Source organism: Heloderma suspectum, chromosome 1 (assembly GCF_057233095.1).
Source record: "Heloderma suspectum isolate Gila_16-S chromosome 1, 16-S_ref, whole genome shotgun sequence".
In the NCBI taxonomy this organism is placed as follows: Eukaryota; Metazoa; Chordata; class Lepidosauria; order Squamata; family Helodermatidae; genus Heloderma; species Heloderma suspectum.
In genome coordinates, this window is record NC_139458.1 from 180,740,920 (window position 1) to 180,765,007 (window position 24,088).

The following is a 24,088-nucleotide window of genomic DNA, read 5'->3' on the forward strand; positions in this document are numbered from 1 at the left end:
TATTCGTATGCATATTTTGCTGTTCACAATTGTCAAGTAATAGCTATAGATGGTTTGCAATCTGCTATGTAGAGATTTTCGTACCTTATGAAATAACTGGATACTGTTCTAACTGTACAAATGCTCTTGTAGTAACTATTTTCAGTGCCATCCCAGGCAATTGTTTGGAAATAAACTTGGAGCTCGCTTTATATTATTTCATACCGAGGCTGTGTAAATTTTAGATGATAGTTCTCCAGCACTGTAGCAATTCTGTAGGTTCTACCAGATCTTTTAAAAAATCTTGACTTCCATATCAAGCAAAAGTGCAGTGCGTTAGGTGAGATGGGGATGGGGGAATAGCTCTGAGAATTATGAGGTGCCTGAGAGCCAATCTACAACTAAGGAGAGAAGTTGTAGTACAGCCCTCTTGCCCACTCTACCATTTCATACTACAAGTATAGGGGTCATGTGTTCCTAAGTTGTGAAACACAAGCATGCACTTCACATGGTGCTGTGTTTTTTCCAAAGACAGTTTTCTACTTTTCCTGTTTCTCACATGTGATGCTGCCTTACTGATTAATAGGCAAGTTTTAAACAAAGCTATGCAATCTCCTGAGCATTGTGGGATGATTTGGGAGGGTCTGTGTACAAATCTCCATTCCTTGTACATGGCGTTAGAAATGATGTAACCTAAAATTAAATATAACAAATGCTGAGAAGTGTCCTATGTAATGTAGGATCACAAATAATAAGCCAGCCAAGGTGCTCACCACTGCAAATATGAAAATTTCTAAAAGTTATAGGTGTCCATGGGCTATGTACAGAAAAGCAAATAACTACTTTTGCAACCCTGCATGTCTCATGTGTGTTCCTTGGAATTATCCTGTGGTCTACGCTAATGGTGGAAGTCAGTGTGACCTAAAATATATAACGAATTGGAAGATACTAAAAGGTTAGCTAGTCTGACCCATCTAGCTTAAAGATTAACCTGTAAATAGAGAGAACTGTTATGGGGAAGTGCTCACAGTGCAAATGACCCACATAAATGAGCTAAGCTCTGTTGTGAAGGAACAAGAATGCTGCACTCCTCCCCCCCCCCCCCCCAGTCCCCTGATCTGGAGGATTTTTTAAATTGAAACCATGAATGACTTTAAGTATTCTTCATGGGAAAGCAGTCTAGAAGTTCTTAAAATTCTGAAGGTGACCAGTAGGACTATAGTAGAAGCAAAATCTTTTGAAGATAATTAAAGTGGGCATATCTCCATGCTATCGGACATTGGGTGGTTCTTGATAATTGCAGAGGAGAAATGTGAATGAGATGGACAAATCAGCCCTTCCTTGCTATCATGAGCCGTAATTGAAGCGTGGAGAAAAATCATACTGTCCTTTAGTTATACAGCTATGGGAGTATCTAGTTTAAGTAGAAGGTTCAAACAGCATTTTACTGTCATAGTGACTGAAAATCCTATTACAAAATGAGCATGATTTTCTGAAATTTGGCACAGAGAATCTACCTGGTGAGGCATATAAGCTATGTTTCAGAAGAAGAATAAAATGGCTGAGATACAGTAGTTCAAAATGTTGCTTTGAGATAGTTTTCGCCTGTTTACAGCCTGGGTTTTGTGCACTTGGGACTTGCTTTCTTAGTTTAGATTCTCTCAAAGTTCAAGAATATTTCAGGGGTCTTGCCCTTTATGGCAAGGGTGGGGAACCTGTGGCCTTCCAGATGTTGGATTTCAAATCCCATTAGCCCCAGCCAGCATATCCAAATGGTTGGGAATGATGGGAGTTGTAGTCCAACACCCAGAGGGGCATAGATTCCCCACTCCTGCTTTATGGGTTGGTAAAAATTTGTTGTGATGCAGAGTTTTAAAGTTCACTGTTAAAGTTTAAATCAATTACCTTCCTTTGCTTTATGAGCATCAGTGATGCTCGGGATATTATGGGCAGAAGAGGCAAAAGCTACCTGGTGGCACACTACTCTGCCTGCCCATGTGGGGCATGTGTGCACTGTGGAATCCTCTTTAGAGAAGAACAGGACATTCCAGTGTTCTGGGGGCGTTGAATCAAGTGCATTCTCTCATATGTCCCCATCTGAAATACAGTAGCGGTGTCACAATATTTAAAATCAGAAATGTCTTTGTGGAATCATTTTAGTGTCCTCCCAGTCTGGAGGAGAATATGATTGAGGCCTGAAAGACAAAGGGAAAGTATGTGTGCATGGGGGCTAAGTTGTAAGCCACTGCAAGATGCAAGTCTTTCTGCAAAGGTAAGTCCTGTCTCACTAATCTTTTAAAGTTCTCAGTGTCAACAAAGATGTGGCTGGGGTGATCCAGGAGACATTGTTTACTTGGGCATTCAAAAGGGTTTTGATCAAATCCCTCACCAAAGACTCCTGAGCAAATTTAGCAGCTAGGAGATTAGCGGTCCTCTTCCAGAACAGAAAGCAAAGAGTAGAAATAAATGGTGAGTTTTCACAATGGGGGAGGGTGTAAAAGGGGGCTCCCCGAAGATATGCCTGGGACTCGTGTTTTTTAACTTGCTCATAAATGATCTGGAGTTAGCGGGGGTGAGGTGGCGAAGTTTGCATACAACACATTATCTAGAGTGTTGTAAGCACCTTAAAACAAAAAGCAATTGCAAAGTGCCCCAGAAGGATCTCTCCAAAGTGCAGGAGTGGGCATTAAAACAGCAAATGTGAATCAATGTAAGCACGTATATAGTGATGCACATTTGGGCAACAAATCCTAACTTCACATATACACTGATGTGTTCTGAGCTGGTAGTAACTGACCAGGAAAGGGATCTTGGCTTTATGGTGGACAGCTCAATTTAAACATCGACCCAGTGTGTGGCTGGTGTGAATAGGAAAATTCCATGTTGGAGATCCTTAGGAAAGGAATTGAAAATAAAGCTGCATAGTTAAACTATGGAATCTGCTATCACAAGATGTAGCGATGGCTGTCAACTTTAAAAGCAGATTAGACAAATGCATGAAGGATAAAACTATCAGTGGTTACTAGGTGGCAATATATTGATGGTGTTATGTTGATGGCAATATATTACCTATTATATCAGAGGCAGCATGCATAACATAAGTGGGACAGTGCTACTGCATTCATGTCTAATTTGGGCTTCCTATAGGCATCTGTTTGGCCACTAAGGGTTTTATCCAGCATGGCTCTTCTTAGGTTAACGTGTTTACTGTTTCTATGACATGGACATTAAGGTGGGCAAGTTAAGTTACCATTTCCAGATTTTGGGGGCGGCAGGAGCAGCATTAGTAAATCTATATACACCTTAATTCTTATAAACTGAAGATCTTTTGCTCCTAGAATTATTTATATGAATCTGTTTTGAATCTAGTAAATTTTTTTGCTGTTGGGAAGTTTACAGCTCTAATAGTTAAAAACAATTGTCCTGATCCAGCAAGGGTGATGAAAATAGGCTTCCAGGTGTGATTAACTTTTTGGAATGTCATCCGTGTGTTTGAAAAAGTTGATGTATAGGGAGGGGAACCTTTTAACTCATTACTGCAGCAGTATATATGGCAGCCTTTGAAGTTGGAGGCACTGCACTGCAGTGGTTCCACTCCTACTTGGATGGCCGACTCCAGAAGGTGGTGCTGGGGGATTATTGCTCTGTGCCATGGCAATTGTGCCATGGGGTTCCACAGGGCTCTATTTTATCCCCCATGCTGTTTAACATCTACATGAAACCGCTGGGGGAGGTTATCCGGAGGTATGGGCTGAGGTGCCATCACTATGCAGATGACACCCAGCTCTACCTCTCTTTCTCATCAAACTCAGGTGAGGCAGTGGCTGTTCTGAATCAGGGCCTGGGCACGGTAATGGACTGGATGAGGGCCAATAAACTGAAACTCAATCCAGACAAGACGGAGGTACTGTTAGTGGGTGGTTTGTCTGCCTGGCTAGGTGATATTCAACCTGTTCTGGAGGGGGTTGCACTCCCCCTAAAGGATCAGGTTCGTAGTTTGGGGGTGCTCTTGGACCCAGAACTGTCACTTGAGGCACAGGTGAACTCAGTGGCACGGAGCACTTTTTAATCAGCTTAGGCTAGTATACCAACTACGCCCTTATCTGGACAGAGATAGCCTAGCTACAGTTACCCATGCTCTGATAACTTCTCGTCTGGATTACTGCAATGCGTTATACGTGGGGCTGCCTTTGGAAATGGTCTGGAAACTTCAGCTGGTCCAAAACAGGGCAGCAAGATTGTTAACAGGAACTGGCCAGCGAGCTCATATTACACCACTACTTTTTCAGCTGCGCTGGCTGCCAGTCCATTTCCAGGCCCAATTTAAAGTGCTGGTATTCAAAGCCCTTAACGGCTTGGGGCCAGGTTACCTGAAGGATCGCCTCCCCCCATATATGCCTGCCCGGATCTTAAGATCTTCCTCAGTGGCCCTTCTCCGTGAGCCCCTGCCAAAGGAAGTGAGGCAGGTGGCTACTAGGAGGAGGGCTTTTTCTGTTGTGGCACCCCGGCTCTGGAATGAGCTCCCTAGTGAGGTTCGCCTGGCACCTACATTGTATTCCTTTCGGCACCAGGTGAAGACCTTTTTATTTTCCCAGGCATTTTAGCATTTTTGCTTTCTAGACTTTTAGCTTTGCTGTTTTAAATCTGTATTTTAAATTCCTGCAGTGCTGCTAGGTTTTATTGTGGTTGTATTGTTATATTGTGGTTTTAATGTTCTATATATTTTAAATTGTTTTATTGTGTGCCGTTTGGTTTTAATTTTTGTGAACCGCCCAGAGAGCTTCGGCTATAGGGCGGTATAGAAATGAAATAAATAAATAAATATCAACTAACTAGCGGTTGGCACAGGCAAGTCTTGACAGTGTTATAGGTGGACCTTGCAGCCACAGCTGACCATGCCAAATATAGTTAGGTGACATACAACCAGTCCCTGGTGCAGTATGTATGCAGTTAGGTTAACCAGATGCAAAAGACTTCCTGTGCCTTCAGTAGTTGTGTACAAAAGGGAATTTCATCTGGTGTAGCTTTTACACATCTCATATACTATTTGACAAGCAGCACTTCCTATAATCCTTTTCTCCATAGAACTATGAATCTTCTACAACTGACATTTCTGGTATAGCCTATTACTAGGTGTGAAGATCTGTGAATTTGAGGCCCTTTAATTTCTAACATATTAACTTTTCATTGATAACTGTTAATCAGGAACCTATTACTTGCTGTAACCTAAACAGTGTTATCTCCTGTTTTAGTTTATCCCTTGCAATATCTTAAATAAGAATACGGTAGTGTAATGCTTATTACTCATGATCTACCAGACTGATTTTGTTCATTTTTGTTTAAACTGAGGTTTGAGCAGTGTAGACATACAGAAAATCTTGAAACTTTGAAAAAGTTCAAGGCTTGAGCTTTGAACAGCTCGGGAAGGGAGAAGGGAAAGGGATGAGACAAAGGGGAGGTTAATGCATATGCCCCACACTGCATGTAATGTAACATGTGACACACTGTATATGCACGTGTAATAATGCTTACTTTTGTGAGGTCTTTGCTGGGCCACTGAAAAGACAGGCACAAAATGTTGGGAAAGGGGCTGAATAAAAGTCAGTTGGTGATAGAGTAGGAGGAAGAGAAGGTGAGAAAGAGCTGAAAGGACAGCAGAGGGAGAAGAGAAAAATCTTACATCACATGTTTTTGATCTCAAACTTCAAGGAATAGTAAACAATCCTTTTAAAAAGAACATCTTTCTTTGTTTTCATCTTTGCCACTTTATTTGTAGTACATTTATTTTTAAAGTGTAAAGTTGTTCAGGTCTCAAGCAAAATGGGCAAACATTTTTATCCAATCATTCTCAGACTACTAGCCTCCATGGTGACACGGGATTTGCAGTAGTATTTGTAGAATCCTAGTGTAGCTCCTCGGCCTAATTGTAATAGGACGAAACAGCTTTTTAAATCTCTGCTTATAACATAATTTCTTCTTTCTGATGTTTTAGAGTTCTTTGCAATTTCTGGGCCCTACTGGATTGAATAGCAATAAATAATTCAATTAACTGCGAGGACAAAGTTTGCATTTGTTTATTATGGAGAGCAACAAAGATGGCTTTCACAGAAACACCTGGGCTCACATGAAACCCAGGTGGTGATCAATCAACCCCATTAAGCATCTCAGCCCTATTGTCCTTAATAGAGTTAAACTAGTGATCAGAGTATTCTCATTGACTTCTTTGGAATATGTGCATTTAGAATGAGAGAAAGAATGGGTCATGGCCAAAGCAAAGCTGGCCAAAACCATGCAACGAACAAAGTATGACAGCAATTTGTTTTGCAATAGGCATGTGGTGTAACTAGAATGCAAAAGGTTATTTTCATGGCACAACAACTGGCATTTTCATGAGCCAGCAGTGTTTTGTTATTTGTTAAATAGATCTTTTTTAAAAAAAAAACTTGGTTTTCATAGAGATATCCATTCCATTATAAAATATTTTGAACTCTTTCAATAGGGCTAGGCTGATCCATGACCATTAATAGATCTTCTTCAAGCTAGCAAACTAGGGATGGCGGAGAATTCCACCACGGATCTCAGTGAGGCCGAATGCCAGTGCGTTCGGCCCCCCGAAATCCATGGCGGAACAAAGCCCCCCCGTCCCCCCCCACAAAAGTCACGTGAAACAGAGCACCTACCTGGTGCTGTTTGCGCTGCTTTGCGAATGGCGGCCGCATCTGCGGCCGCCATTCGCTTCACAATTTTTGCCGTGATAGGCTATGTAAATACTCTGGCTGTACGTGCTGTTTTAACGGTAAAAGTGTAAGCTGTGGGTCGCAACCTGGCAACCCTGATTAGAAATACAGCCTCATGGAGACCACCAGATTACAATGATGGAAGGATCCAAATTGAGGCGGAATTGAAACATTGATAAAAATGAAGGGAATGAGCTAGGTATGACTGAATAGAATCTAAATGTTGGTATTCAAATTGAATTAACTATTTTTTGAGAATATAAGTGGTAATAAATGTATGGAGGCTGCAGTTAACTAGGGTCCTTCTATCTGTTTGAAAAGACCAAGTTAGCAAGAGGCAGCGCAAACATTTTGTTAATATAGTTGCAATAGGTTGATACCAGGATTAGATCTCTTCACTGGTTTATTTCTCAATACCTTTCAGTGGCTGCTGTCACAGGCTGTGCAGAGGTGCCATTCAAAAGAAGAGTGGGAAGGGAAGGTGACAGGATGGGATTGGGGAGTGTGTATGACCTTTACTTGGTGGAAAGCTCCCAAATATATTCCTGTTCCTAGAGGGAAGCAGCGGGGAAACCACAGCAAGATGGAGAGGGCTATAGTTCAGGGGAAAAACATAACGTTTGCATGTAGAAGGGATGGGGTGGGCAACCTTTTTGGCCCTGGGAGCCACATCCAGTCCCAGATCAAGGGCTGCACATACCTGCGCACATGCATGTCCTCCTCCCACCCACCCCCTCACATCTCAATGTGCAGCAATGTGGAGGGTTAAGCCTCCCTTCCCTGCCTGCTGAGATCAGGCAATCGGATTGCTGGGGGAGTGGGGCTGGTTAAGGCTTTTCCTGCCACAGCAATTCTGTGCCAGGTTGATTTCTTCACTATTATTGTCAGTGGGGAAATGGGGAACTCTGTACCGAGATTGCTGGGTGGGGAGAGAGGCTTTAAACTCGCCCTCTCCCAGGAATCCTGATGCAGAGGCAGTGGTTTCCTTGCAGCTAATAGCAGGGGGGAAACAGTGATCTGGCTCAGAATTGCTTATGGGGGAGGCTTTAAACTCCCCTGTCCTAGTGATCCTGATGCAAGTCACAGCTTTCATATTGCTATTAGCAGCATGGAAAACAGCACTGGTTTCCCCACCCTGCAGCTGATGGCTAATCAGCTGAGTGGAGAGGGAAAGTGGGCTGGGCACCCCAGAGCTGTAGTCGGCCTACATTCAATCCACAGCATATTCAGGTAGGGCTGGGCAATCGCCCTATCTGGAGAACTGCTGCCAGTCACTGTAGACCAGGGGAGGGCAGGAGGTAGATCTCCAGATGTTTTTGTCTGCAACTCCCAGAAGCCCCAGCCACCATGGCCAATGCTGGGATTGACGTCTCAAACACCTGGAGATCTTTCTCCCCACCCATGTTGTACACCATACTGAGCTAAATGGGCCAACGGTCTGACTCACTGAAAGGCAACTTCTTGTGTTTCTCCCTCTGATGCAGTATGCAGCCTTGATGCTTTTGACATGCTGGGGTCTCCAACCTGGTGCTCATTCCGTGCTTATATATAAACGGAGAAACTGGCACGCTACGAAGTGAAGGGCTGCTGTCCAGCACTATATTTGAGTTCAAAAGAGTGGCTTCGTATTTTGGACCTCAGACCACCCCCCCTCTGCCTTTACTTACATTCTTGGGAAAGTTACTTTTCTTTTAGCCTTACCAGTTTGTGTTCTGGGAAATGAGTGTTTTGTGACTGGCCGTGCCCTCAATGGCAGCCATTTTATGAGAGTGCCCATGACCTTCTCTCACAATTCCAAATGTGTCCACTGACCAAAAAGGATTGGGGAGCCCTGCCTTTGTAACATTAGAAGCCAGTAGGCCAGCCCCCCCCCCCCTACACACACACATACCAAGCTGCACATATACAAACTCGTAGTTCTGACTAAGACTGAAAGGAAGAGTTTCTTTCTGGGAAAAAGAGATGGAGGAAGCAGTAGGCCTAGAAAAGTAGGTGTGGAAGAAGCACAAGCCAAGAGAGGGAAAGCTGGGTCAGGACCAGTTTGGGGCTTTGGAAAGGAGGAGGGAGCTTCTAAGGGCTAGAGGGAAGGGTGTAGTTGAGACATTGGAAAGGGACCAGAGTTGTGGCTATGACCATGTTTCTAGACAAATGCACGCCCTTTGGTGGGCCCTCCAAAACCTGCAGCTGGCACTGCATATTTTAATTGAACTATAACCTGATGCTGACAGAAAACGAGAGAAAGGCAGATGGTTGTGTTGATACACATGAAGAGATGCACATTTTTGCATCAGTTTAAAAGTTTAGGAACGTAATTTTCACATCAGCTTAAACTACGTAACCAAAATGTCCACTTGTCAAGCTCTTTCAGAAATCTAAAGTGATTTGCCGCTTTTGTCCCAGAGTAAATTCATGCTATCAGTTTTGACAGATAATTCCTTTGTGGTTATAAATGCACTCTCCATCTGTGAAATTGAGATCAACCATATGAAATGCAACAGTAGTTTTCTATTGTTGGCACTTCATAAACCCCGGAACTTGATTTCATATACTGGAGCACATTTATGGGACTAAGTAACCACAGATGAATAGTGGGAAAAACATTGTCACCTTATGGTGACATTTCCCTGTCACAGTTAATCTTTCAAACTCCTCCATAGCAATGCTGAGCAAAGTGCTGCCTCTAACTGGCATACCTTCTATTGATCATAGTGGACCTCAAAAAGTTTGTGCACACATCACCATAAGAGTGTCCCGTGTAGGGATGTCAGAGAATTCTGCCACGGACTCCAGTGAGGCCAGATTCTTTAGAATCTGGCCCCCTTGAATCCGTGGCGGAATCCCCCCGGGACGGAGCTTACCTGGTGGCGGATGCAGCAGCGGCATCTCTGCCGGCAACGTCTCATGTGGCGGCTTTGGCTGGTCTCCTGGCTGGCCGCTGCCAGGCTGCTGCGGCCGCAAATGGCGGCCGTCGTAGCAGCCGCCATTTGCATGCTTGCAGTCAGCCGTGATAGGCTATGTAAGTATTTAGATTTTTTGTAAATTTAATTTTTTTGTAAATTTTGAAGTATGTAGATTTTCCCCCCACTTCGACATTATGGACTATTTTGTGTAGATCAGTGACAAGAAATCCTAATTACATCCACTTTAATTCCATGTTGTAACACAACAAAATGTGGAAAGTCAAAGGGGGGTAAATACTAATGCAAGGCACTATACAGAATACACACACACACACACACACGATGGCCATGCCATTAAACTTTCAAATTATTTAAAAAAAGCTTTAACATGAATCAATAGAAAAGCTGGGAATGCTATTCATGCGCATGCATGATTGATACAATACATTGTATTACCTATTATGTAATAATTGCACCATACTTGTCTTGCTTCTTGCATCTTTCCTAGTGTTACTGCATCCCCTGTTTTTGTTTGCTGTCTTCTAGACAACACATCACTGACCTACAGAAACCAACTGACTTGTATCACTCTTGATGAATTTCCACCTTAAAGCTTTTGTTTAAGTTTAGAAAATCATCTGGCTGTTTTTAGTTAAGCAAAGATCACGGTGAAAAAGGTCAGTTCCCTTCTCAAGCAAACACAACTTTTGAAGCAGTATAATATTTTAATAAGATTAAATCTAGGCATTCACAAAGCACTATTTATACGCAGTGTATACTGTATTTAAAGCCTAAGGACCTTTGATCAACTTATTCTAGTAAAGTCAGCTTTGGACACCAGTTAAGCTCCCTTGGTTTGTAATAAAGTTTATGGCTGTACTTGAAAGTGAATTTGCATATATACATATATTTATATATGCACTCAGTCAGACACACACGTGTGTGTGTGTATGTGTATGTATGAATGTGTATGTGATAAAAGACCCCTTGTGCTTATAATGCATATAAGGACATATATGTTCATACACCCATATTATATAGACATATATTTTAGGGTGCTTTCATATTCAATTAGCTCTCTGAAGATCACTTATCTGAATACTAACTTAAGAACACTTAAGTGTTATTTGGGAAGGTTTTCCTTTACTCAGTTTACTTCAGTCAATGGTGTTGCTTCAGTATGTGTCTGAGGAACCCCTGAATAAGCACCATTCCGGACCTTGGGCGCGCCCCACCCTAGATACAGTGCCTTTGTATGAAGGGATCACCACAGGGCTCGATAGAGGCCTGTTCCTTTCCTCCCACCCTCACCTTGCTGCAGTGGGCGCTGAGCTCAAGGAACTTGCACCAGGGCCAAGACGGAGGGGTGGATGGAGATAAAGCATGTCCAGACCTTCTGGTCCCTGTAATGACCCAGCTCATTGTACATGTGCGTAAGGTGGCCATGTGTTTTCTTTAACATAGGACAGTCCTCTGTCTGAAGGGCTGCCAGTCCTCTATTTTGAAGACATCCATTAGTTGAAGGACTGTCCAGTATAAAGATAAGAACCACCAGAAGGGAGAGCTGGGCCTTGAAGTTCCTCATCCACAGCACTTGGACAGCAGTGCAGCACACAGGTCACCTGGTCACAGTTTTCTAAACTATGGCGAGATGTATTATATGTCTACTCAAATTATAATAATTTCTAAGTTTGCATCTATATGTATAAACTAGCATATGCAAATATTATGTAAGTCAATGTCCTCTTTTGTCCTCTTTTTTAGTGATGCAGTTCCTCTTTTTGGGGACTCCATAAGCAGCCAGCCTACATGCACATGCTTACATTTGGGTGTGCACTAAGGGAAATGGCAGCGGGGGACCAGGGGATGACTGGGCTCTAGTGAGCCCTATGGTGACCACTCACTGAGGGGGCACTACACCATGTAGAATTGATCAAGCCCACCCATTATACAACACTCACTGACCTGCTTCGCATGGCCTGACAGCCCACTGTGGCTTCATCAACCTGTGGGGGGTGTTGTGTTGTGCCAGGCGCCTGGAGGTAAATTAGCCCCCGCAGGTAAATCAAGCCGCAATGGGCTGTGAACCCATTGCGAATCAGGCCATGCGAACCAGGCCACTGAAGGAACTAAATTTAACACACAGCGAATTAACACATTTGAATAAATGTCTTACTTGGTGCTTTTGTGTCAGAATGCCCTAAAGTTCAAACTAACCCATGTTGAGCCTGCGTATGCGTGTATATGTGTAGGGGCTAGCAGATGAGAAGAGAGATCTCAAACCACAACTGTGACCTTTATCAGAAGAAAACGCCTTCATTACCCAGCTTTTTTCATTGTTTGCACTGAACAAAAAGAACAAAGTCTTCTGTATTATGTAGAAATTAAATTTATTGCATTTGATTATGTTAGAGGGACTTGACAGCTAACTGCCTTTGTACGGTGGCAGCTTATAGCTATGATGAGGTTTTAATTAAAAAAATAATTTAAAAATAAATAAATGATCCAGCTGATGTGGATGCAAGCCACTGACGATGCTTTCCATTGTGCAGCCCAATTGCTCAAGCTGCCTGCCCCCAAACACAAAGTGATCTGTTTGCTAATGGTGTTTTACATGAATGACTTTCAAATCCAGAGGACTCAGCTACTGTAGTCTTTCCCAAAGCCACAGAATGGCTGGGTTGACTGTAAAAAGCTCAATGCCAGAAGGGTAATTGTGTCGTTATCAAAAGGTTAACTGGAAGAAAGTTTCACCTGAACTGCGAGTAGCTCAAGAAAAACAAGTCATCTCTGTGTGGACCACCATCATCATCATCATTTTTTGAAGGCATATCCGCAATAAAATAGGATTTCATTGAAAACAGTAAATAGTAATCTCCATGCAACAGCACTGTAATCATTTCCAAACATGCAGGTGCTTTAAAAAAATTAAAAAATATAAGGTGCCTTGAGAATGCTGGCAGTTTTATATTTGGAACATACAGTTTGTTAGTTTTATATATATATATATATCTATATATTTATATATTTACATTGTTACTGGTTAACTTTGCCTTACAAGCTACAAAGTTAGGAAAATATACAGTACTTTTGCATATAATGGTATATCCTTGTAGCCCCTGAGTCAAGTATAGAGGATTTAAATACAAAAAAAAGAAAAAAGGAAAAAACCCAGCCATTAAAAGCACTTACATTTTAGGTGATGTAAGAGTACAAAAGGGTTATTTCCCAGGAAGACCAGGATCAGAAACATGCCTATGGAGACCCAAGATTCCTATAGTGCTTAGGGAAGAATCAGGCAAGGATGGGTGTCTAATTGGGTGGAGGTAAGTCTTACAATGTTGTGGGGGTAGCTCTAAAGACTGGTCATGCTCCTGTTCCAAAAATGTTGCCAGGTTGTCTTCTGAGGCTGTATTAAGATGCACTCCACTTGAGAGAGATTCTTTGGATTTCAGTTTTGATTTTTCAAGGTCTAGGAATTCAGGACACTGAGAAAATGAAACAAAATGACAATGGTTAGTTTTGAAGAATATCTTAGGAACTGATTTCTATGGAAAAATTAAAAACAGGAGTCCTAGGTGCGGGGGCCTTCCATATTGTTGCCATATACACATACACCTTCATGGGCTGCGTCAATGGATGCAGGCGAATTCATGGAGGATAAGGCTATCAGTGGCTGTAGCCCGAATGGCTAGATGCTACCTCCAGCTTCACAGGCACTATGCCTCTCAGTATCAGTTGCTGGGACAACGGTGGGATAAGACCATTGTCCTCATGTCCTGCTTGTGGGCTTCCTAGAGGCATCTGGTTGGTCACTGTGGGAGACAGGATGCTGGACTAGGTAGGCCTTTGGTCTGATCCTGCAGGGCTCTTCTCCTGTTCTTATATGGATATATATGCTGAAGTGTACTCTTGCCCACAAAAGGAGATGGCTTAATAAGCCATGGATATTTGCATACGTGTTCACAGAATCATACCTGTGAAGGACTGAAGCTTCTATCTGTTTTAATAGATGCTACGGGATGAAGACTTTGCACTATGCGGACAGCTGGCTTCTGATAATCTGCACTTGCGGTCACCACGCTGTAGGCAGGTGGGATGAGTGCTGATTGTCTCTGCAGCAGCTGTAGGATGGTTTGAATGTCAGCAGTCATTTGGGATTCAAGCCTGGGAAAGGAACAAGCAATCCATAAGTATGTTGGCAGGAATGAGAAAGCTTGACAAGACAATGGAAATCATAACTTGCACAAACAGTAGTGAACAGTGTTCTCAACAGGAACAAACATTGACATTGGCTGCATTTTCACAGAACAGTAAGCCGGGATTGCGGGGAATCCCAGCGTAATGTGAACAAGCTGTTCACTCCTACTTGGCTTCTCCCACTAGTGTGAGCAGCAAACCAGAAATGGTTGCTTTAGCCTGTCTGCAAAACCTGGGACCCTGGCTTGTTGCACCCTTTACCAGCCAGGATTATGAACCATGGCTTACAAATCCTGGCTTTTTGGGGAGCAACAAGCCAGGATTCTGCATTGGGACAACATGCTAAACAAACCATTTCTGCTTTGTTTAGCCACTTGTGCTAGCAGAAGGAGGCATATGGAAGTGAATGGACTGTGGGCACCAGCATGGAGCTCCCCAGAATGCTGGCTTAGTGTCTGTGTGATTGTGGCCATATTGCATGTAATTTTCATTACTTTCTACAGATCGTTTTCAGAAGTACTACATTTTTTTAAGTATATATATTTTTAAGTAGAATTTTCTTTCTTTTTTTTAGAGTGAGCATTACCCAGCCTCCACAGGACTTAGACAATCATAGAATCAAAGGGCTGGAAAGGGCCTACAAGACCATCGAGTCCAACCCCCTGCTCAATGCAGGAAGCCTGATTCCCAGGTGGTCTCCCATCCAAGTACTAACAAGGGCTGGCCCTGCTTAGCTTCTGAGATCACACGAGATCGGGCACATGAGGACAAGATGTGTGGTCCTGGAAGCTTCTAGGAAGCAATTCCTTTATAAACAGAAACCTGGACCCACTGAGGCAGCACCCACTTGTGTTTTTATGTTCCCAGAGTAGAAGCGCAGGGACGTGTTGCACAAAACCTTCAGTATTATCTCTTCCTATGATGGGGTACAGCCAAAGATCTGTCCCAGAATCCAGTGGTTAATTGTACACACAAGAGGAGCTGTATTGCATGCATAGATCCCATGTATGTAGAAGCTTCCCCCTTCCTTCAGTCTATGTGCCTCCTGGTGTGTGAATGGAACATCAATCATAGTGAGCTGGGAAATCTGGTCATGTTTCTGTGGAACATCCCTGTTCATGTTAGAACTCGCACATAACTCTGTATTACAGGCTTTAAGGGTGCAATCCTATGCATGTTTAGACCAAAAAACATCGTACAACTCCCAGCATTCCCAAGCCAGGATGGCTGTCTGGGGTGTGCTGGGAGTTGTAGGACTTTTTTCTGTTTCAACATGCATAGGATTACACTGTAAAATAGATGCTGCCTAGAACAGAGGTACAAATTATTTTGCAACCATTTTGGGGATCAAAGTCTTGGATAGGGAATAAGATTTGAAATTTCAGCCTTAGAGCCAACTCCCCTTTAGCACAGACAGCTTATTATGAGGGACTGAAGACTGAACTCCCTTATTATGAGGGACTTAAGAGTAACCGTAGGGTGAATAAGCCCACATCTAGGGGCCTAATCATTGTTGTTAAACAGCTTCAAAACACTGCACAATCCTTTTTGAGGCTGCATTCCTAGGGTAAGCCCCATTGAACACAATGTGACTGACATCTGAGTAGGCATGCACAGGATTGCACTGTTAATGTGCCCAAATAGGCAATAAAATATATACATATATAAAATGGGCTAGGAAATTCCTATCACTTGCCACAGCTAAGCCTGATCAAACTCTCAGAGAATTTGAGAAGAAAAGGTATGTCAAGAACAGGTTAGGCCTAGTTAGCACTTCTAAACCTTGCTGGCTGATACATAGTGATACTGGATTAATACCTTTCCCAAACAATCTTGTTAATAGTAACAAACTCCAGAACAGATACTGGCTATTGAGCCTTGTTAGCTTGCAAAAAGGCCCCAAGAACATGGTGAAATAGGCTTGCATTTGGGTAGACCTCCCCCTGTGCCTGAGCCTGTCATTTTCTACAAATCAGTTCCAGAAGATTTCAGTGCTGTTTCCTAAGCAACCATTAGTCTTGCTTCAGAAAGGGCTGCCTCTGTGAGATACTTTGTAAGTATGATTGTGGGAGGAGTATAGCATGTCTTTTTAAGTATCAGTGAAAATGACCAAAATGCTCTGGTTGTAACTGACCGTTAACACCTTAAAACAAGGATAGGCGAGATATACAGAAACTTTGGGTTGGAACCGATGTCGCTCTGGCAGCTTCCCCATGGGTTCTCCCGTGGGAGCTTTCTCAAACAGCTTTTTAAAAGGTTGAAAAACTTTTTCATCTCCCCCCTGGAATTAAAGGGGGGGGGGCAAGGCAGCTCTGGATAACATCTTGGAGAAAAGTATCCTCCACGAGACAGTGGGGGGATCTGGATTCCAGGATTATCTCCCCAGAGCTTTACCAATGCAAAAAGCTGTACTGAGACTCCTATTTCATAGGAGAAAACAGGGCTGACGTGTTCCATAATAATATATGCTTTAAGAAATATCAACAACTTCTGAGGGATGATTTAAGAAACGTTAACAATATTTGAGAACATCTGAGGAACTGTAAGATCTGTTTGAAACATGTCTGCACCGAGGAGAAGAAAGGAGCTGGCATCAACTGCCCCCACACTCCATGTGTCAAAAGTTTTGAGAACAGAAGATATAGGGGAATTATTTACTCTGATAAAGACTTTATCTTCGCAATTTACGGAGCAAGCCAAAAGGTTGGATTTAATCCAAAATTCAATGAAATGAAACTACGACACAAATTTGTTTTAAAAATGCTTCTGATAGAATTTCTCAATTGGAGGCTTTCACGAGAGATCCAATGTACGTATTATTGGGATTAAAAATCTGTCTAATGATGTAAAATTGCCTATTTTTGTGGATAAACTTTTGCATGAGATACTCCCTATCCCATCTGATTATTTACTTGATATTGAGCAGGCATTTCGTGTGCCAAATGCTAAAGGGACTGATTACACGATCACAGTCCAATTTGCAAAAGTCTCCACAAAGAATTATATCCTGCGTTTGGCAAGAGAGGGTGGAAGCCTTTCCTGGAAACAAGATAAAGTTATGTTATTTCCAGACTACATCAAAGAGGTGGCGAATAAAAGAAGGCAATTCATCAAAGCAAAAAATATGGTAAAACAAATGAACTTACAATATTACTTAAAATATCCTGCTACACTTTGTATTGTGTCTGAAGGTCAGATGAAGAAGTTTCAAAATCATGAAATGGCGGAGGCATGGCTGAACGTAAAAATGCGTGAGAATTCAGTTACAACTCCATGAACTGGAATCTTTAAACAAGCTTTGTTAACTGTTTGTGTTTAGTCTACATGATCCAGGCTAGCTCAGAAGATAAATGATTATACATATATTCCTTTACTCTCTTTCATCTTTCATTTTTTCTTGCTTTTTTTTATATTTTTTATTTCAAAATAGATATCTAGTATAAAATATATTACTGACTGTTGAAGGTTTATATTAAGTTATATTATTATACAACACTATATATTTATTATTATTATTATTATTAATATTAATATAGGCTTCTGGGAATGAATTGTAGACCTGTTTCTTTGATATAAGATTGATGATATGATATTGAAATATAAGGTTGTTTATTAAACTGCAAGATTGTTAAGGTTATAGATATAGTTTTTAAAAATAGAATGGCATCGGAGGCTGGGGGGTATTGGAGTTTAAACTTAATTCTTTAAAGGGGAGGGAGAGGGGGAGGGAAGGGGAAAGAATCTTCTTTTTTCTTCACTTCCTTTTCTCCTCCCCTCCCCTCCCCTCCCCTCCCCTTTCCTTTCTTTTTTTCTTTTTCCTTCTCTCTTTGTTATTGTGGTGTCCTCATCAGAATATTGTACTGTTGGGAAATTGTAGTATTGATCAGGTTGTTGGTAATTTTGGTATTGTTTATTTCATTTATAAAGATAAAATAAATAAAAATATATTAAAAAAACAAAAAAAAACAAGGATAGGCAACTTGGTACCCTCCATTCCAGATATCCTGGACCACAACTCCCCCAAACCCCTGATCACTGGCTGGTGCTTATGGGAGTTTAATCCAAAACATGTGGAGGGCACCAGATTGCCTACCCCTGCCTTAAAAGATAAGAGAAAAACATGCTTAGTCACGAGACAGAACAAAACACTACAGTTTTGTTCAGGGTTCCAGCCAGCTAGACATGCCATCTTCTAGGATACTCTATCCCTCTTCCACCATTTTCCACCCCCCCTTCCCTTCTGCTTCTCAACAGTCAGTCAGCATGCTTTGCTCACTGAATAGGCTCCATCATCTTTGGACTGTTTTGAGGGTTTCTTTTCCCTCACTCCCCACGTAGAGTTTCTTTTTATAAACTTTTTTTTTTTGTACTGCTGCAAAATTGGGGTTTCCCTCAGCCTGCTGATACCCTTCCTCTTGTGCGTGGAGGGTGCTGTCTTGGCCAAATAAGGATCCACCCTCGGTGAAAGAGTTCTCTTTTAGTATACAGGATTGTACCGTGGTAGCTGGAGAACAGGGATTTTCTCCAAATGAGTTCAAATTCCTATGAGTCCGACTGACAGATTCTGCAGCAGACTGACTTTTTCTGAGTTGCACAGATTCTGTGGACTTGCAGACCATTTTTAACTTCCCGTAATCGTACACAAATTTAGTTATACAAAAACATCATCCAAAAATGTGCATTTCCTCCCTTAAACCATGAAAGTGCAGATTTGGGGGGATTTGTGCATTCTTCACCTTTTTTTAAGGGAGATTTTAAAAAACTCACATTAACTAATGCACACTAGTACTAATGCGCACGTGCACAAATTATTTTATTTATTTATTATATTTCTATACCGCCCCATAGCTGAAGCTCTCTGGGTGGTTTACAAAAGTTAAAACATTAAAATGCAATATACAAAGTTAAAAAATGATTTACATGAAACATACGGACAAACAACATATAACTAGAAACAACTTTGAACTAAAAACAATTTGTTTTAAAAAAACCCAACAATAAAACATAGCTTAAAATAACTGCTTAAAAATAATATACAAAAGTCAGCAAAAGGAAAAAGTGTTCTAAAAAGGGAAGGCCTGCCAGAATAACAGCATCTTTAATGCCTGCTTAAAAACCTTCAACGAGGTCAGGAGACGCATTTCAGCTGGCAGGTCATTCCACAGCTGAGGGGCAGCAAAGGAAGAGGTCCTCTTGCATGTGACTGCCAGTCTCACATTAGGCAGCCGCAGCAGAGAGCCCTCGGAGGACTTTAGGTGGTGGACCCGGACGTAGGGGAGAAGGCGCTCTCTGAGGTACCTTGGACCTAGACCATGTAAGGCTTTAAAAGTCAGAACCAGCACTTTATCTTTTGCCCAGAAACAAATTGGCAGCAAGTGTAACGATTTTAAAACCGGTATAATATGGTCTCCACGGGACGTCCCAGAGATCAACCTGGCTGCTATATTTTGTACCAGTTGAAGTTTCCAAACTAAATACACAGGCAGCCCCAAGTACAGTGCATTGCAGAAATCAAGCCTAGAGGTTACCAGCGTGTGCACCACCGTTACCAGGTCCACATGTTCCAGGAACGGGTGTAGCTGGCGTATCAGCCGAAGTTGATAACAGGCACTTCTCACTGTTGCCTCCACCTGGGGTGCCAGGAGCAGGGCTGGGTCAGGAAGCACCCCCAAGCTACGAACTTGCTCCTTCAGGGGGAGTGCAACTCCATCCAGAATGCAAATACAAATTAGTTCACATGGAATGACGTGCTGTTAAAAAAAAAATCTGATTCCATCAATGAGTGGATGATGGAATGAAAGATGCCTCACAACATCCAAAGCACAGACAGAACAGATTTAAGAACATCCGTACATCCCTAGTGGAGAATGTACTTCACATTTATTGATGCCTAGCTAGCTCCAAATTTCAAGAGGAACAAAGGAGAGTCATTTTTTTTATTCATTTATTACATTTCTATACAGCCCAATAGCCAAACCTCCATTACACTCCAGAGATTCCAAGAATACTGTCAAAGTGGCTGAATGCAAATTCTGGGGTGTCTTTTTTGGGGTGGGGGAAGCTTGTGTGGGAGCCTAAGATCTGGAATCAAAGCTTACCCATAATGGAGTCAGCCTTGACATCAGCAACTATATGATTCTCAGGTCACAAATAACTTTTGAAGGGTTACAACACGATGCACAATACCGTTTCCCATGTTTTGACCACAGACAAAGTCCTGTGGCTTTCTTTGAAGCAGGACTAACTGCACTTGACCCAGGCCATCATGTCCACAAGAAGAGGGAGAAAGTGGAGTGGTTTTGTTGCCTAAAGGTTTGCAGGGGGAAGTAGTGTCAGGTCTGCTTCAAATCCTTGTTGGATACCAGAAAAAAAAATAGTGAGGGGACAGAGAAGAAGCAAACTACATTTCGGGGAGGATTGGTGATGTCCCATGTTCAGTTTCTGAGTGATAAGTATTGGTATATTTCATATTAACGCTCCCACCCTAAAGCTATTTTCTCTGAAGATAGACTTATTAATTTCCAATTTTTCAATTCAGTTTTAATTTGTATACGGAAAGCGACTTCCCTTTAACTTTATGTAACTACAAGCAATGGGAGGAGGGGTGGGGAGGATCTATTTATTTGGAGGTAGCGTGCTGTGAGACAACCTGGGTGGCCAAGAGCAAGACACCTTCTCTCAGGTAAAGGTTAAAGCATTAACTGAAAAGTGCTTTTGAAATTAATAATGTTGTTAAGGTCCAATGAAGTTTTTCCATTGATGGAGCTGCTTTTATCTGCGGAGCTAGGAGCTGGGTGATTATCCCTCCTCCCCACCCCCAAAGCTCTGTGCTCACCCTCAGAATCTGCTCTGGAAGATTAGGGGACTTATTGGAACAGTTTTTCATTAGCTGCATGATAGGGAGAGGGAGAAAGCTCATCACATTACGGGACTTCCACTCACATGATGTTGGCTTCTATCCCTTGTGTAAATTTCTATGTCAGCTTATGAAGCTGTCTAAAGCTGAGTCACATAACTGGTCTGTTTATCTCAGTACTGTCAATTTTGGCTGGCAACAGTTCTCTGGCAGAGGACTTTGGGCCAAAACAGAGATTATTTTAAATTTGTGTCTAGCAGCTACATCTTCTCATGAGAAGAAGCTACATCTTCTTTTCATTTTTACTCTACAGTAGGCGCAAGGTCCCCGATTAAGATTGGGACCCTGGCATGGGCAGGAGGCATTTAAGATCTGGATTGGGCCCCCTGTGCCTACTCTAGAGTAAAAAATGAACAAAAGACATAGCTGCTAGACTGAGAGCATCTCTACAATTAAAGAAAAATCTCTTTTTTTCACACTCTTACCAGGCTTTCTTAACAACCATGTGATCTGTAATTGAAAACTTCCCCTCTTGGCAATTCTCCATAATCTTCAATGAAACTGAAGATTAGTAGCTGTTTAATAGCGCAATGCCGACTTTACACACTGGGGATAACCTGTGCTCTTCCGCAATAATTTTAAATAGTTCATTATCTCCAGATTTTTTAAAGGCAAGATTACCGGGGAAAGGCATGGGATCTGTCACGGAGTTTGACGATGTCATGTAAAAGACCCACAAACTTCCGTGAGTGGCCAATCATGAGCGTGCAATAAATTGCTCACGTGGAAAAGCTCACACATGTAAAGTAATGCCTCTTTTGGCCCTTTGTGAGCCTTCTACTGGAGATCCTTTCACTGGGTAATTCAGGGGTTAAATTTGGCACCCTTCTGCAAAGCATTATGTTGCACCCCTGAGCTATCACTTCCTCTTCCATAAATATGAGCTTTAAACTGCACTTTAAACTCAGCTACCTTGTGAGCTGGGCTTAAAGTACAGATGAGTACAATACTCAACATTTACATAGCACTTTTTGACACTATCTTTGAATCCTTACAAAGATCCTTTCCCAGGTCATTATCATTATCTTCAAATTCCTGATGTAGTGCTGAGGTTGAGAGAGACAGAGAGGTTTGCCTAGGGCTACTTAGTATGTTCAAGGAAGAGGCAAGAATTGAACCACTCACTCCCTGGTTTACAGTTCCATTTCTCAACCAGTAGTAGATTGAGGAGATAGGATCAAGGTCTGACTGTTTATAGGAGGGACCACAGTGCTATGAACATTAATAAATGGAGTCCTCTGTAAGCAACAGGCAGTCCCTTAACAGTCAAGCCCAAGGCGTGGTCTTTCAACCTTTTCACACCTCGACTCACCTTTAGCCCACAACATACATCTGGGGACCCACTTCTTAACTTTTTCACCATATATTTCTATGGCGGTAGTGCTGCTGTTGCAACCCATCTTAGTTCAGGCTGTGACTCAGCACCTGAAGACCAGTGATAAAGTAATGACACATCTATCTGTGCACACTGTAGATGTGTGCAAAACAATCCATGAATGGTTTCGAATGATAATTTGCTGATGGCTGCTTTAAAACTCAACACGTGAGGAATCAGTCATCTACCTTCCGTCATGCATTAAAGCTTGGACACTTGATGGGGGGTTCACTGTAGAAGTGCCAAGATTATGGAACTCCCACCCTTGAGAAGCTTACTTCTTCACACAGCGCATAGTTAATCTATGGAATTTGCTACCACAAGATGTAGTGATGGCCAAGAATTTGGATGGCTTTAAAAGGAGATTGGACCAATTATTGGGGGATAAGGCTACTAGCCCTGATGGCTATATGCTACCTCCAGTATCAGAGGTAGTATGCCTATGTACACCAGTTGCTGGGGAACATGGCTGGGAGGGGGCTGCTGCACTCTTGTCCTCCTTGTGGGTTCCCGGTTGGCAGCTGGTTGGCTACTGTGTGAACAGAATGTTGGACCAAATGGACCCTTGGTCTGATCCAGCAGGGCTCTTCTTATGTTCTAAATCTGTCTGGCTCCCTCTTTACTAGCCTTCAAGCAAGCACTAAAGATGTTTTTGTTTCTCAAAGTGATCTGGTTTGACTTAACTTATTTTATAGGATTCCCCTCCCCCCTGCTTGCTGTTATGAGTTTTGCTATCATTGCTCTAGTTCTCCGTTAGGAGTTGTATTTTATTATTTTGATTTTATCAGAATCAGTTGTGAGTTGCCTGGGGGTCTTGTTGTCAAAAGACAGGCTAATGAAATAATCAATCAATCAATCAATCAATCAATCCATCAAAGCAACGATCACCACACTCTCTTGACTGCTTGAAAATCCAAGGAAGTGGTAACGCAGCTACAGTCGACCAGGTCTCTGTTAGGTTAGAGCTGTATTGATTTTAGATGGCTACCACACTACAAAGGATTATTTGAAACCAATGTAGGTTTATCAAAAAACAGGCAGCAGAGTTCTCTGCATGATTCCAACTACCTGCTGTCTTGTAACATATGTTATATTGCTGTATTTTATTTTTCCCTGAAAATTAGGGCACTGTTATTCAGGTTTTATTGGCTCACAGAATGCAAGGGAAGTGACCTGCCCTTATATTGGCTTTAAATTGCTTGTTAAAATGTACAGTTGACATGCCCAGGAGCACTCAGTGACTAATACAGACTGAATTTGTCAATTCAGGATTAAATTGCCCATTTGTCATGACAAAAGTGATGACAGTAATGGAATCCTGGGGAAATGATTTTGAAGAAGAAGAAAAAAAAGGTTACATGCCTGAACAAAAGCCAATTTCCAATTAGATGCAGTTTTGCCTGCTTGCAAGTCCCTTCTGTGCCTGTCTCCAAGATTTATTCCACTTGAGTAGAGGAAGGGGTGTGGCCTTGCAAGCTACTTCAGAAAGCAGCAGCCCAAAGCAGTCAAAAGGGCAGTGCCAAAGGATCTCTTGTAGTGACCATTTTGGAATGGGCAGAGGTGGCCAAGGAGGGGATGGAGGAAGGAACTATACATTCTTTCTCTGTCAGGATAGGATCAATTTGTAGGGACTGAACTGTTTTGTTCACAACCAATGTTTAGCAGCTTGACTTGTCAGCTTCTGTGGAGGCCCCTCCCTGCTGTACCCTCCACAACCCCCAAACCTGCTCTGCACAGGGGGAACTGCAGGAAGGAGGGGGCATCTATTCTGCCATCACGTTCTATTCAGCTGCCAGATGGACACCACTGGATAGAACTCTTTGATTTTATGGGATATTGTTTGTAGTTGTCTGCTTTGGCCATATCTGGGTTGTTGTTGTTTTTACTGCACCAGATCCTTCACTTATACTCAAGTCACCTCTGAAATGCACAAACAATGTAAACATACGTACTCAACAGTACAGTTGGGTGAGATCTGTTT

The 24,088-nt window shown here is 42.2% G+C and overlaps 1 protein-coding gene across 1 annotated transcript in view; it reads right to left on the minus strand.

Moving 5' to 3' along the window:
* Nucleotides 1-12,799: 12,799 nt before the first annotated feature.
* The window catches only part of KCNH7 (potassium voltage-gated channel subfamily H member 7), a 430,246-nt gene continuing 418,957 nt past the window's right edge, over nt 12,800-24,088 (minus strand). Inside the window, exons 15-16 of the mRNA XM_084811821.1 lie at nt 13,594-13,783; nt 12,800-13,104 (exon numbers count right to left, since the gene is read on the minus strand). Of these exons, the coding sequence (XP_084667947.1) occupies nt 12,838-13,104; nt 13,594-13,783 (457 nt within the window). The 3' untranslated portion in view covers nt 12,800-12,837. The remainder of the gene's footprint in view (nt 13,105-13,593; nt 13,784-24,088) is intronic.